This window comes from Lichenostomus cassidix, chromosome 10, assembly GCF_008360975.1.
Source record: "Lichenostomus cassidix isolate B80296 chromosome 10, HeHo_3.0, whole genome shotgun sequence".
In the NCBI taxonomy this organism is placed as follows: domain Eukaryota; kingdom Metazoa; phylum Chordata; class Aves; order Passeriformes; family Meliphagidae; genus Lichenostomus; species Lichenostomus cassidix.
The window spans coordinates 17,550,044-17,565,349 of NC_139491.1; the positions used below are offsets into that span (position 1 = coordinate 17,550,044).

General features: G+C 44.6%; 1 protein-coding gene across 5 annotated transcripts in view; it reads left to right on the top strand.

Moving 5' to 3' along the window:
• PSTPIP1 (proline-serine-threonine phosphatase interacting protein 1) overlaps nucleotides 1-15,306 on the top strand; it is a 49,831-nt gene continuing 34,525 nt past the window's right edge. For 2 of the 5 annotated variants that reach the window (XR_014854353.1, XM_085070950.1), the window contains exon 1: nucleotides 629-1,215. Coding sequence is in view for 4 of the 5 variants with exons in the window: in XM_085070950.1 (XP_084927076.1) it covers nucleotides 1,183-1,215 (33 nt within the window). In the remaining variant the exon portion in view is untranslated. The other 3 variants (XM_085070951.1, XM_085070952.1, XM_085070953.1) reach the window with 3 other exon arrangements.

Below are 15,306 nucleotides of genomic sequence, written 5' to 3' on the forward strand. Positions count from 1 at the left end.
AAGACAGCTTTTGCATAGGCAACTACCACAGGACTGTTCGTTCTTTCTTTTCCTACACACCAAAAATGCCAGTGAGTATTTAAAAACAGGTATTTAACAATGTTTAAAAGATCCCAAGGACGGAACAGAGGCAACCTCACCTGGAGGACAGGTACTTTGGAGAGGGTTCCAGGGAAGCTTTAGAAATGCTACCTTGTGGTCAGGTATTTGCAGCTGCGTTATAACAACTGAATGAGCTGATCTGCGGAGCTGCCTGCAATCCCTTGTGTCAGTGCTCTGCTGGGTGTGGTCTGGGCGCTGCTGCTTCCCAGCTCTGTGAGGCTTCACTCAGGTCCTGGTGCTAACAAACTCTTGCCTCTCTTTTTTTTTTTCAAGACTTCGGATTTTGCTTCTAAATGTCACATATCTTTCATATTCATAGGAACATTTACATGAGGGCATGCAAATCAGGAGCGTTCTCTACGTTGACATCCAGGTATCTAAATGTGTGCAGACACCTGCACACTTCTCAGGGCTCTTAATTTAACCAGAGTCCTGAAAAGACTTCAGCTGCAAAATGCAACTTTGAGCTAAGCTTCCCGTGTGTGAATGCATGGGCCTCTGCCAGCCCCAGAAGGTGCTGCAGAACTGGGGCACCTACGTGTCTTTTGCTTCTCTTTCTTTGCAAGACCACAGCGTTAGAAAATAGCTTATCTCTTTGTATTGTGCTGGTTTCCTTTGCATTTTAATTGTTCTCTCTCCTCCTGTCTGATCAAATCATCTCACTGAATTTACTGCCTTTTTTTTTTCTCTATTTTATTTCCTGTCCGCTCACATGCACCCATAGCAAGGAGCAGCCTGACACCATTTGACATCTCCTTGCTTCCTCATTTCAATATTAACTGTTTACCAGAAGAGAAACAGGTTTGGGGCGCGGGTGCTGAGCACTTGCATGTCTCTGTGTGTGAGCAACAGCTCTTCTGCCCTCTGTCCCTTCACAGCCACAGGTCATTTCTCTGAGCTGCCTGGAACTGCCCCACGCTATTGGCACCAGCCTGACTTCAGAAGGGACAGGTCTGTGGATGTGCTGCACTCTCTGCTTGGGTTGGGGTGCAGTGACGAGGCTCAGAGCTGTGCCTGCTGCTGCTCTCATCCCAGAAAGGACTTGCTGAAGGATTCCTACTCCTCCACAGAGCAATAATAATGACCCAGCTGCAGTTTAAAGATGCTTTTTGGGTAAGTGATCATTTACTATGCATTTCCTATATTCAATGTATCTGTATTTAAAAATCTTTTTAAATACAGCTTGGTTCTTTATATAGTCTCAAACTAATTTAATGCTGTCCTGTGTTCTAAATTTAGTTGTGTAAAAATCCAAATTTGTCCCCAAGCAAAAACATACTGTTTGGTAGTGTGTTTGATCGTGGGCAGAAGGATGCAGTGTAAAGAATACATCCAGTCCCCATACAATGACTGACATCCCCAGTCCCTGTGCTGGGTCCAGAAACCACTTTTGAAAGGAGCATGGATTTGTCTGTGTCACAGTGCTAAGAACCTGCTTGCAGTGAGTGTCCTCAGCTCTAGGAGTGGCTCCCAGAGCAGGTGAGCTGTTGCTAATCATAGGCTGAATTCTCTCCTGTTTAGTGAAGAGCAAAGCCAGGAGCTGTGAGCAAAATGCTGCTGCTGAGCTCCCTGCAGACTCCAACCCTGCTGCCAGGAGCACTCACAGGCATCAGTGCCCAGGAGTCAGCACAGGTAGAAAGGACCAACAGTGATGCTCCACAGCTATGCCCAAACACTCACAGCTGACCTAAAACCAGCAAATACTGACATGAGGAGATCTGCTCCATGCTTGTTATTTGACATTTGTTTGAAAATCCTTTTGGTCTCCTGTTTTCAAGTTCTTTCCCTGCAGTTAGAAGGTAAAAGGACCTCAGTCATTTCTCTCGCTAGGGTAATCTGAGGTTGTCTTGCAATTGAAAAATGAGAGTTCAAAATCAGAATTCTAACATTGCCAAGTTGAGTGAACAGGATTTTATGTGGTTGCCTCTTGTCTGAGCATCTAGGACTGACTTAAAGAAAGACATGAAGGCATATGAATTCTTCCTGCCATTTGCTGGCTATTCTTTCTGCTTGTGCTCTCTTTCTCCCACCCATGCTTCAGGGTAAACCTTACTCTCTTGGCAGAAAACAGAAGGCAGAGGCAAAAACACATTTCAATGGACCACCATCCTCTGGGCACTTCCAGGAAGCCCTCCCCACCCCCACTGCAGTACCAGATTTGAACAGTTAAAAAGACTAGAACTACAATGAGGAAATACAAAAGTCATGTTGATGTTAGGACTAACCGTGCCTGACCACACCTACGTGAGATTCCCCTCGTTTATGCACCTACTGAGTGCACAGTGCAGTGCACAGGGTGGGACTCAGCTCTGGGCCACTGCTAGCCTGGGAGCTTCAGCCCTTGCTTTGCTGAACTTCCCTTGGAAAACATGCCACCTGACTTTTAAAGCTTTTAAATACATTGGGTGTATTTACTTTTCAATGTCTTGGTCTTTAGGAAGGATAAATGAAGCTATGAGAGTAGTGTGAGGGTGATTAATGCCAGCTGACAATCTGGCCAGGCCAGTTCTTCATGGCTCTTCTTCCCTAAACTTCTCCTGTGCTTAGTCACGTTACCATGACTCAAATCCTTGCTTAGCTTTGAAGCTAATGCTTTATTTAAAGGAAAGCATCTTTGGATTTCATATTTTTTGGCTGGAAATGTTGGCTTGCCCAGCCTGATTAAGAGGGTAGGAATATATCTGGTTGCAGGATGGAAGCTTTAGCCATGCATTAAGAAGTCTTTGAAAGTGAAAACCTACAGGATATTATGCAACTCAGCACAAGCGTGCAGCTTGTCCCCAAAATCACAAGATCAGCAATTATTTTTGCATTCATGAGGTTCTGTTGTGAAAGGAAAATGTATTTGGGTGGTTTGCTTCAGTGAGCAATTATCTCCTGTATTTGGTCTGTACCATGAACGGAAACTGCTTTTCTGATTGAAACCCAAAAGGTGTTTGCCCTGTGGTGAGTGACTCAATACAGAGCCCTGATCACTGCCTGCATCCTCCTGGGCTTCACCCTGATCAGGTATCCCTGAGCAACAATTCCCTGCTCTACCATCAGTAAACTTTTGGATAAGCAGGCTTTTCTTCAGTACCTACCTCAATGTAAAATATGTAGACAAACCCTAAAACCAGATCTCCCTCAGTTAGAGAGAAAGAGCACCATTCATTCCTCCCCAAAGTTCTCCAGACTTTGTAAGAACAGGGTGTACTGTCTTCCAGGAAAATGCAAATTGTTCCTCATAACAGGGTTAAGTTTTATCCTCTCTTTTCCTCTATTAAATGTAGCAGTGATAGTGCTATACTGAATCTTCCACAGTTTATTCAATTTTATTTTCTTTATAGCATGGCTTGAGCTAATACCTGTGTGTTTTCTAATTACAATTGTTATTTCTATATGCTCCACACACTCTAATGGTTTAAGGGAATGTTGCTCAAAGCCTGCACTAAAAATGTGCTGCTTAACAGAAGTTTTCTATTCTCTGATAACATTTTTTGGAAAATGTTAGTGAGCTAAAATTCAAATTGGGTCTGATAGCCAGTGCAGTGCAGTCGCTGATGGATTCATATTCTTTTGGGCTGCTGTCCAAGCCTAACAGATGTTACCTGTCTTCTCTAGCATCATATGAGACAGGTAGGGAAATTCCCATGTTGATGGGCAGTGGTTTGTGATAGCAGCCGAGTTCCATATTAACAGGGTGATGCTAACAGGCAGAGCAACAGTACATTTTTTTTGTTAAAAAAACACTATCCAAGAACATCTCCCCCCCTCAGTCACAAATACTGAGTGTCTTTCTTATTCTCACTCTGTTCTTGCAGTCATTGCTGCTTTTCCTCTGCAATTGCCGTCATTGCCTTTTCCTTCTATTTTGTCTCCCTCCAACCTGCTGCTCAACCCTGCAGTTGCAACCCATGAAATGCAGCCATTTCTGGCCAAGAGGTAGGAAGGTACTGGCACCACTTCCTGGCTTTGCCATACCCACCTGGGAAGGGGCAATGAGGAAGACTTTCAAAGGAGCTGATTGGTTTTGGGGCAGGGTCCAAAGAGCCCAGAGTTGAGTGGGAGCAAATCTATTTCCTCAGACAGCTTTGAATCAAACTCAAGTGGCCAAGTCAATTCTGAAAATGTGTCATGGGGCTCCTAAGGTACTTAGGATTTAAAAATAAATGCTTGAAGTGTGAAGTGCTTGTTCCTTCTCAGCTGTGGGATGAGCTCAGGGCTTGTGGATTCTCACAGCTCACATTTAAAAGTGTGGGGGAGAGAGAGGCCAGCAAGGATGATGCAGGTCTTGAACATGAGCTGGCATGGTTTGCCCTCTGCCCTGCTGTGGGCTGGGCCTTCCCACATCCCTGCCTGTGGAGCTCTGGATCTGGTCAGACACTGCAGCAGTGGGAGTGCTCCAGGAACAGGGCCTGATATAGAGATGCTTAATCTCTCTTGCTTTGACTTCAGGCTGTGCTCTCCCTCAGGATCAGTGCAGAGCTGACTTTGGAGGTGAGCCTCTCCATTCTTACTATAGCTTTTTCCCACAACAGTCTATTATACATGCCAAAAAGAAGATGTAATTAGCGTCACAAATAATTTAACTTCTAATGAGACTCTTAACTGTGGAACAAGAGTGCCAAAATGATGATAAAAGTCACAGTAAAACTGTTTCTTAAACTTATTAGGCAACGTGCTGAAGAAATACAGCATCAATTGTTTTACTCAAAATAGGAAGTTTTTTTTAGACCAGGAGCTACCCTGCTTTCCTGCAGAGGTTGAGCTTTGCAGGGCCCATTTTGCAGCAGGTCTGTGAGGAGGAAGTGAGACTGGGCAGGTTTGTGGGGAGGAGCTGGAGCTGGTGAGGCTCCTGCCAGCCTGGCACCCCAAGGCTGAGCTCGGGCAGGCAGGGATGAGGCTGGCAAACCTTCCAGCCTGGCATGCCAGCTTTGCAAGTGGGTCCCACTGAGGTTGGTTTGAATGGCATTGCACCAGTTGCATCTGTGCCTACTGACTCAGGGCAGATTAAGATAAATCATCTCCCTGAACAGCAGCACACAGGTGCTGGCCCCACCTGTGCTTTGCTCTCAGCACATCCTGCATCACCCTGAGCTCCAGAGGCAGATGTGTGGCCACAGCCCTGCTCACACCCAGGCCAAGTCATCACTGTGGGACATGTGTGGAAATGGGGAATAGAGGGGGAACCAGCTCAGAAAAGCTGAACTTGTTGCCCAGTTGATGTCTGTGTTTGTTGTGAGGTCAACTTCATCTCCACAGAAGAGGCTGCTCTACTCTTTTTTTGCATGTAATTTTTTCCTTCATTCCCCCAGCTGCTCTGAGAAGGACACTTGGCTCATTCAGGCAATGAGAAGCACCCATGGAGGGTGGAGGGGAGGCAATCACAACAGTCATTGAAACCAGAGGAAATCACAAGTAGAAAGCCTGATTAGTCATTGTGGCTATGGAAACATTGGTGTTTCCACAAGTCACTACTGAGCACAGCACAACAGCTAAAATGAAGTTCAAATGAGCTAACACTAAATGAATGGATTTACAGAAAGTTCATTTTGGGACAGTGATTGAAATAATTAGATAGTTAAATATATTTTATTACAATTTTCTGATGGCCATGCTGCAACTGAGGGGTTTTGACTATTTAATGAAGTAAGTCACTGTGACAACCTTGTTAATATTTTTACACAGTTGTATCTGGTTTGTTCTGATCCATCGTGTTCTGCAAAAGTTGGTTGGCTTTGCCTGGTCTCAGAGAAGTGGAGGATTCTTATTTATGCCAATTGTAAGAGTGCCATGAGTATGTATGTTAAATATGGAATAGGTGAGTCATCGACTCTCTTTTCACCTGCATGTCCATGGCCACATCTAACAGACACCACCTTAAGAGTGTTTGTCACACACAGCTAGAAATGGAGCCTCACACAGAGATGAAAGGGGTGTCCTCTGGCTTGCTAGAGCAGCCTGCTGAGGTGCATTTTGTGAGGCAGAGCTGCAGAACAGCCGAGGCTGGAAGAGGCTTCTGCACATCTCCAGCCAATGCCCTGCCCAGCCCAGGGCCAGTTGCAGCACCAAGCTTGGAGTGGCTCCACAGCCAGACACTCCACAGCCTGTCTGGCCAAACCCTCACAGCAGAAACCTTGCTGTGCTCAAACAGGACTTGTTGAATTTCCACAAGTGCCCATTGCCTCTTGCCCTGTCACTGGCTACCCTGTGAAGCCCTGGTTCATCTCCCCTGCTCCCTCCCACAGGAATTGATCCACATTGAGAACCTCTTCTGCAGCAGTGCCAATCCTCAGCCTCTCCTCCCACCACAGCTTCTCCAGGGTGAATCTGAGTGTCCCTATGAATCGCATTTCAACATACTTTTTCCTGGCAGGACTGGGTAATTCACAGCCTGTCCCTTTCCTCCCTCAAGGCTCACACTCCTGCAATGCAGCACAGAGCTGTCTCTCTTTCTTCAGTCACTGGCTGGGGACACTGAACTTGTGCTGCTTTGTAGGCACAGGGGAAGACCTGGAATTTCTATCCAGTAACACTCATTGTATGCTTGTATGGAAGGCAAGTTAGGCTGCTTGCTTATATTTCAGCTCGTGTAGCTCAGACAGACCTTTTTCTGATTTTGTTTTCATGCCGTACAGCAGTAAGGTAGATTCCAGCTGGCAGATGGCACAGAAAACATTAGTTTCATCTCCAGTTTAATCTAGGTTTTGTAATAAAACTTTTCTCAGCAGCCACAGTTCAATAATTTACAAAGTCTGCCATGTTGTTCAGGAAGAGTTTGGGGATTTGAGGCTGGGATGAGATGAGGGCTGGGGCACAGCTCTGCATGGGAATCACTCACCTTGCTCAGGGTGTCAAGGTGAACAAAAAAAAAAAAAACACGTTGAAAATATGCATCTGGATCCCAAGAACTTTTCAGTTCCCCAAAGAATTGCTCCCTTACTGTAAATGGAGTTTAGTACTTCTTCAAAATGGTGGAAAAATGCCACTGAACAAGACTGAGGAATTGAAAAGTTCCATAGCTCACGGTGCAACTTTATCTTTGCTTGAAATGAAAGGCAACAGCCTTGGGAATTAAGTGAAAATGTACCAGCTCGAGCTAGCTCAGAGATACCAGCTCCTGTTGTTCCATTCAGGGCAAATAAATGAATAAACAAACACAAGCTTTTCTTCTTTAAAGTAAGAGCTTTTCAAATCAGGAAGCTATTTTGTGCTGCTCTCAATTTGTACAGGCCTAATCTCTTCCTAATATGAAAGAAAAATAAAAAATAAAGGGTGGGGACAAAGACAAAAAGGAAAATACGTGGTCAGCAGCCCTGAGGTCTGAGTCTCATCACTTCATGCTATTTGCAGTAGGTGCTGTAATTACTGAAGGGTTATTAACGAGTCAGGACTGACAAAGAGCCCTCGGGCTGCTGCTCAGCAGGATGGAAATCCCCAGGGACACTGCAAGAGGGAAGGGAGGCCCCTGCCATTGAAAGACCATGAATGCACATTTGGTTAGGACTTTTGTTTCTGACAGTCTTTTCTGTGGGAAAACACAGTTTTACTGGAAGTAGGGATGCTGGTTTGGAAGATAAAGCTGGGCTTGGATGAAAAAGTTCACACCTGGTAAAGGCTTTCTCTGGAGATGGAGAATTAAGGTGCATTTTTTAACCAAAGAGGAGGAGACCAAATTCATAAAACCCCTCTGTGGTTCTGGGAGCTCTGCAGGAGGAAGACACAGTCTGGAAAAGGAACTGGAGCATTCACTGCCTGCAGCCTGGAGTCCAGGCCTTCCCTCGTGGCACAAGATCCACCCCCAAGTAAAACAGCTGGAGAAAGAGGTTCAAATGAAATTCCTCTTCCCTGTCCAGGCAGCAGATGGGGGATAGTGTGGCAGCTGTGGCAGGGGGTGTCTCAATCAGATACTAACGGAGTGTAAGGATGTTGCATCATATTGAGTAATAGGATATGTTGAAAATTATTATTGAGCTGGTAAAGATCTCTTGTGAAAAGGAAATGCTAACGTGTAGCTATTGAAATAATCCTCACTAAGAAGTGAAGTAAATCTTTAATTAATTCCCCTTTTACAGCAAGACTCTGGGAATAGTTCCTCAAGTTTTACCCTTCCCCATGTCTCAGGACAGACCACTAACAAAGTGCCTGCTCACAGGGGAAGCAGAGAGCATGGGGTCAGCAGTGGGTTTTATTTAGCCTTTTCCAGGACTGACAGGAAACAATACTAAGTATTTTAAGACAAGAAGGAGAAAGACACATAATTTTTTAATAAATTAATGTACTAACTAAGCAGGTCTGATTCCAGTGGCTCTAAAAGACCTGGTGGACAGTTGCCTCTGTGCTTGAGCAAGTCAGGGCTGTTTCAGGTTGTCTCACTCACTGCAGTCTGGGACTGAGCCCACAGTGCTTGTACAAGGAGAGGAGCTCTCTCTTATAACAGAGAAGGAACCTGGAAGCGGATGAACTAAAGAGGAATAGAAACAAAAATAATCTCTGGCCATTATTTTGTGTAAAACAGAAGTATCCCTCTACTTGTAAGATTCTATTTCTCCTTATTTTACTTACAGTTTCTCTTGTGCAGCTAATGTTACTCAGTAGGCGACTGAAGGAACATCTGATTTCACCACTGACATGTTCATCTGTTGTGTTCCAGAAGGACCTTGGCAACACTGTGCTGTACCTTCTGAAAGACAGGTGCAAAGCCTCACTTCTGGCTTCTGTTGGCTCCCAAGGGGAAGCCACTTTAATTTACGGCTTTAGCTATTGTCTGAAGTCACCACATAAGGCAAATACAAAGGGATGCTGCCACCTCAAACCTGTGTCATGTAGCCACATCAAGTTCCCATTTAAAACCAGTGAGGGATTCTGCTTCCTCCTGTCCCATTTCTTACTACCCCCATCACAGAGGTGTTCCAGAAGTTTGTTCTATATGGATTCCCTGAATGGATTCCTAGGTTTTTGTCACACTTTTTGTTGTGTTACATACAGAGTCTGCTGGCTCCTTTCTCCTTCTGCTAGCACAGGAGCACTGGGGGTCTGAACTGGACTCAGAATAATGTTTAATCGAATTATTAAGAAGGGAAGTTAAAATGGAGGTAATAAGCATAAGCAGAGTCCTTTTATTAGACTGGAATTGAGACTTTCCAAGGCTGTTCCTGTATGCCATTAGTCTGCCAGCCAGCAAACCACCTTTTGTGCAGCCATCACTTGGTAGCTGTGCAAATCAGGGAGTGATTAAAACGTGAAGAGACCCAAACAATATGCTGTGACTATAAGAATGCCTAATACATAACACATGAGCAGTTCAGGATGCCAGTGAGGAGGGCGAGGGCTCAGGAAGCTGAGGAGCAAATTCCTCTGTCAGCAGAACTCTAAATCAACCATTTCCTTCTCAGAGAAAACCCACAGGGTCAGGAGCAAAGGACCACTGGGGAGCTCCTGCTTTGCTCAATGTCATTTGCAGTACTATTGTATAGTTACTGAATCTCAATTTCAGTTTTATTTCTGAGTATCCTAGCTGCTGCAGGTTTGAAGTCTGATAAGAATCTCTGCTTTCATTTAGGAGTTCTCTAGCCTTACTTGCTACAGGAGCAGTGGGAGAGGCAGTCTAGCAGCCTAGCAATTGGAATGCTACAGAGGCAGTGTATTTTCTCTTCTGATTTTTAAAGGTCCCATTGAAGGTTCACCTCATGCTATTGCCTGGCAATAAATACCATTTGCTCCCCATGAAAAGTACTGCATGTCAGATTTAGGTAATAGGCTGCAGCAAAACTGCAAACTAAGCCTCCTGTGGAAAATGCCCAAGTCAACTCCTGGAATTATTACCAAAACGTTCCTGCCTACATCCTGAGCAAACATTTATGTTTCTGATACTCAGAGTGAATTTACAAGAAGTGACGGAAATGTTATACAGCCAGCTTCAACCCACCTACTCTTCCTTGCCTTTTCTGCTTATGTGAGATGAAAAAAATCAATACTTAAAATATATATATATATATCTTTTAAGCTTGTGTAGATTCTTTAGTTGGTTCAGTCTTGGAAAGCACAAGCAGCCATCACATTCCCATTCATTCCAACTGGTTTCAGGCAGCAGAAAAGAGGACCTCTTACACAGTGCAGCATAGGCAAATGCTTTTAAACCCACTGAGCAGTTCATTGTGACATGAACTTGTATGGAAAAGGACTCAAATCACACCCAGCACTGGTCAGGGGAGAACGTTTCAGTCAGAGGTTTCCAGTGCAACACTGTTCTGCTCTGGGCATGGTGAGCTTCCCCCATGTGTGTGCTCAGCTCACAGTGGGGCTGCTCAGCTGCCTGTTCAGCAGAGGGTCAGGCTGAGAGCCTGGGGGCTGCTTTTGAGAAAGGGAGCAGAGCCAGGACAGCAGCTCGTGTAACAGGAAGCACCAAACCACCTCTTACCACAGCAGGGCCACGCAGGGCCCCAGCACCCTGAGCTGTCAGACAGAGCTGGACAGGGGATTTCAGCAGCCTCGTGGCCATCAGACACACAAAGCAGTGGTGTTCACTGCTGTCCTGGTTATTCCAGGAGAGCAGAAAGACAGCAATAAACGTCCACAAACACTTGGATCAGGAATATATTTCTAGAAACCCTAGGAAATTTTGAGGTGTACCAGGGGAAAAAAACCCCACAAAATATAAAGCAAGTGATTGAATTACAGTGAAAGGTGATGGCATGATAGGAAATACCCAGTCCAATGTACTCTGAGATTCTAAGTCATGTTTGGCTGCTGGCTCTTAGATCTGTTTGCTGCTGAACACCCGAAGCCCTTGGCAGAGCACTTGACAAGGAGACTGGCAGAGCAAGAGAACAAGATCTAGAAACACTCAGGGGCAGTACACAATGGTATGATGCAGGAATACAATTAATTGATGTAACTCAGTCAGAACAACTTACTGTCAATGCAGGACTGAGATATCATGTGTGATACCACTGTGGATAGAAAGGATTTCTTTCTAACAGTTGAAAACTATATTGGCAAAATGATGCTTGTTCAAAACTCACTGTGCCCTGTTCTCTCTAAACTTCCTCCTCACACCAGTGGTTATTTCCTTTTTGACTCTGGAAAAGTGAATCTGAAGTTTTTATTTTACTAAAATTATGATCTTACCTAATCCAAACAATACATGATTCAAAAAAAGTTTGATTTAGAGAAAAATTCCAAAGATACCCATAACAGATTCAGTTTCAATTATTTTTCTCTTTTGAAAATCTGTGTGAACAGTTTATTTGGATGAGGTAGCAGCACTTAGCATTTTCAGTCCAAAACCATTTGAGAACACTTCTGATATAAGCTTTGGAAAAATATCATTAAGAACAAGGACAGGAATGAACTTTTATAACTAAATACTTTTGAGCTTAAGAGAAAGTGTGGGGGTTTTAAAAGATTTTTAAAATATTAGCAGATAATACATTTCAAATAATTCCTAAATGAAGGATGATTAGGCTAAAGAACCCCCGAGAGCTCTGCTATAGCTGTCAGTACTCATGCCAGGACCACTGGCAGTCAGGCCCACCTGAAAGGTACAGAGTGTAACGTGTGTGGATTTTGATGCTGTGTTTATCACTCAGCACTGTGCTGCTGGGTACTGAGCAATGCACACAGTGTCATTTTCCCTTCCCCATCAGGGTGGTGCCACTGCCCTGCTGTACCCTGGGGCTACTCTCCCAGTTACCACCTGGACTGAGTTCCTTACAGAAAGCAGGCAAGCAGGCTCTGCAGCTGGAGATGCTGGGACCAGGCCTTTCCTGCTGAGAGGCAGAGGTGAAGCTCCCAGAGCCCTGCAGAAGCCCAGGAGGAGCTGGTGGCACTCCCCAAACAGGACACACAGCTTCAGCAGCAAAGGCTCCCCTGGGGGAGCTGCTAAGATGTTGCCAAGCCAGCTTATCCTGCAGGAGCAGGGAGAGGTACGAGTTGTGGTATGTAAACTACCTCTAAACAAAGTTCTGCATGGGCAAGCCGAGTGCTAGGATGGTTAGCAATGCTCCAAGGAAAGCAGCCACAACAGAGAAACCCACAGTTCTCACAGCACAGCCACAATGACCTGAATAGCTCGTGTCACTGTCTGTCCATCACCAGCTGGACGTGCAGGGTGTACCACGGAGTGAGTGCTTTGCACGTGGGTTTAGATAGTTTTGCTTCAGTCCAGTGTGTTGTAAAAGTATTTATCAAAACTTGCTTCAGTAGCAGCACAGCATTTTAGTCTTTCCTCCTTGATATTATTGCAATAGGAGCCTCGTCACTTCAAAATGTAAAGTCTTGCTCTTCAAAAAGCCCCACAGTTCTGCCTGGGCACCCAGCAGCACAAGGCTCAGAGGAATATGTTCTGGAATAAGGCTGATTCTCAGTGTGTTAGAGCCACAAGGTTACTCAACTTGGTGCCAGCAGAAGGTAAAAAGAAATTATGTTACCTCCCAGCAATTCTGGTACTTTCTATGCTCTGGGCAGGGAACTGACACCACCAGTCTTCCCTTGCAGCCTTCATTTCCAAATCAAACTCCTCGAAGCCTCTCCCTGATGGCTGCAGAAACCAGCTCAGAGCCAGCCTTGAGTAACCTCTCTCACAATTAACTCCCAGTGTTTACTTGGGTGGTTACCTATGGAGAAACTCCTGCCAGGAGGGACAGCACAGTCCCAAGGCACAGATCTCTAAGGAAAGTGCTAATGGGAGGGAGCAGCATTGTTAAACCTCAGAGGGAAGAAGAAATGGAAGGAAGAAAGCATATCCCAGCATGCTTACTGTCAACACCTCTGCTTGCCTCCTTTCAAGTATTCTAGGAAAAGCCATTCTGGTTAAACTAGAGCACAGAAGTTGTGGTTTTCAGTCATATAGTCCCTTTCACGTTTCTTTTGTCTCTGGAGGGACAATGCTGCTCATTGCACCGAAGGGAAGCAACTTCTGTCACTGGGCAGAGAGGAAAGGCTGCCTTTGCACTAGCTGTGATTTTCAAGCAGTAAAGAAAGAAATCCCCAGGCAGAGAGCAGAGCACACGTGCAGAGTTAGGGAGTGGATCTCAGGGCAACATGACTCTGCCCACAACACTGAAATCCCTGTGCCAAGCACTTTTTCTTCCTGGTGATTATAGGTCTGTCGGACAACAAGGAATAACTAATCTTTTTTATTAAAGTAACAAGGATTAAATCCTCTTTCATGGCCACACATGCTTTGACTAAGCAGAATCCCTTTCTTGGCAATGAGAGAAATTACTGGTGGTGAGTCAAATCACTCTCTTCCAAGCAGCTAGATTTTGGCATAAGCAAATGATGTTTTACACATTTAATGGCTATATTTATTATCTAATTAAAGCATTTTTCTAATTTCTAAAAAAAAAAAAAAGTTATTTGACTATTCATTAGTTCTTACAATCATCACAAAATCCCTTCTGAGAAATACCAAGCTCTTTCTGAGTAATGCAGCTTAACAGCCTTTGCAAAACCACTCAATGCTGGTGCTAATTATAACACAAAATGGTAAATGGAAAATAGAATAGAGGCGAGACAGCTTAGCAAGGCTAGACGGTTGTTTAATGAGATGCAATCTCGCTGTCTGATTGTCTTGACAAAGAAAATGTGGGGTCAGTTATGGTGCTACACAGGAAATCCTTAAGAAACTAGATAAGAAAAACGGGACTGAACAGATAAAGCAGGGGAAGAACTGCAAAGTTGGCAAAGACACTGATCTGGGGGAGGTGCTGGATACTGGCATAAGACATGAAGAATGGACTGGAAATAGCTGTGCTTGAAACAAACAGGTAGAATGAAATATTGTACAGGAGGTATCTGATAACCTTCAAGCCTGGGGTAACAGAAAACAGATAAAAATCAAAGTTGCAAAGTACAAAATGGGAGTAAGAGATCAGTAGTGAAAAAATCCAATACACTCTGAGACCTTGTTAAATAAAACAGCAGCAGAGGAGAGAATTGCAGGTATATCTGCAGATCATAGCTCATTTAAGTGCCACTGCTATGATTTGATAGTGGAAGAAAGCAAATATAATCCTCTGATGGACCAAAAGTGTTTCTTAGAGAGCAGACATTAATGCCATGGTAAGCATCACTTAGTCTTTACTGGAGCGATAAAGCATCATCCTTGTCCAACAGGCATTTATTCCACCTTGAACAGATGCTATAAGAACTCATGGGAATCAATGGGATGAAAAAGCAGTATGTCAGGAAAGAGCAAAGGAGGTTTGTTTGGATGCAAGGAGATGTTGAGAGGGAATGCAGTTGTACAGCACGTGAAAGAAGAATTAAGGCTGTTGAAATTAAAGGGAAATGTTTGTGTGAGTAAGCTGAGGCCTACGTGATTTATGGCTCCGTTGTGGTTGGAAATTTAGAAGCAGTGCTGCAGGATGAGTGCTCAGAGCAGCTCACACTTGTATCACCCTGGCTGGGGTGTTTCCTCTCCCTCCCTGTGCAGCCTGTGCAAGGGGCATGAGCTGTTCACAGCACAGCCCCATCACTGCCTGTGAGCCCTGCTTTGGATTTCACACCTTGGCCTTTCTGAAACAGGGCCTCCACATTCTTCAGGAGCATAGAGGGCAATAAAGTAAATTTTGAGAAAGATCCCCCACAAATTAAGATAGATTAAATGAGTGTCTGTGGTAGGAAGCCCTTTTTAGGAGCCAAATCCCTCTACAAGGGCCAGCCACAGGAACAAACCTCAGAGGAATCTAGCAGGCAGGAACTGATGGCTCCATCAGAGGAGATTTCTGCTCTCCTTCAGCCATGGCTGTAGTGGCTTCATTTTTAATAAGTTCAAGTCTTACTCATGTTAGCAGGCACTGGGTATTTAATATGGCATTGCTTCTTGCCCTTGTGTTCCATGGCTTAGAGCAAGCTGTCCAAACAGCTGGGCCAAGTCCATCAGGCAGTTTGCTCAGGTCCTGGAAGGATCACTGGTCAGCAGGCTGCCCCCAGCACACTTTGTGATTATGTGTGCTTTTGGGTTGATAAGTTGATGTTGCATTCTCGGTTTAGGGAATTTAATGAGCATTCTCTCAGATATAAAGGATTTGTCATCCTTTCATTATAACAACTGTGCCAGTTTAAAAACGGTGGGGAAAGACACCAAGTGAGTTTTAGCATTTGCTAAACAAAGAGATGTTGAACTGAAAGGCAGACTAACTTCACAGGGAGCTTTGTCACTCTCCCTTTGTTCCTTGTGGCAGTGGCTGACTGCTGGGGTGATATCAATGCACA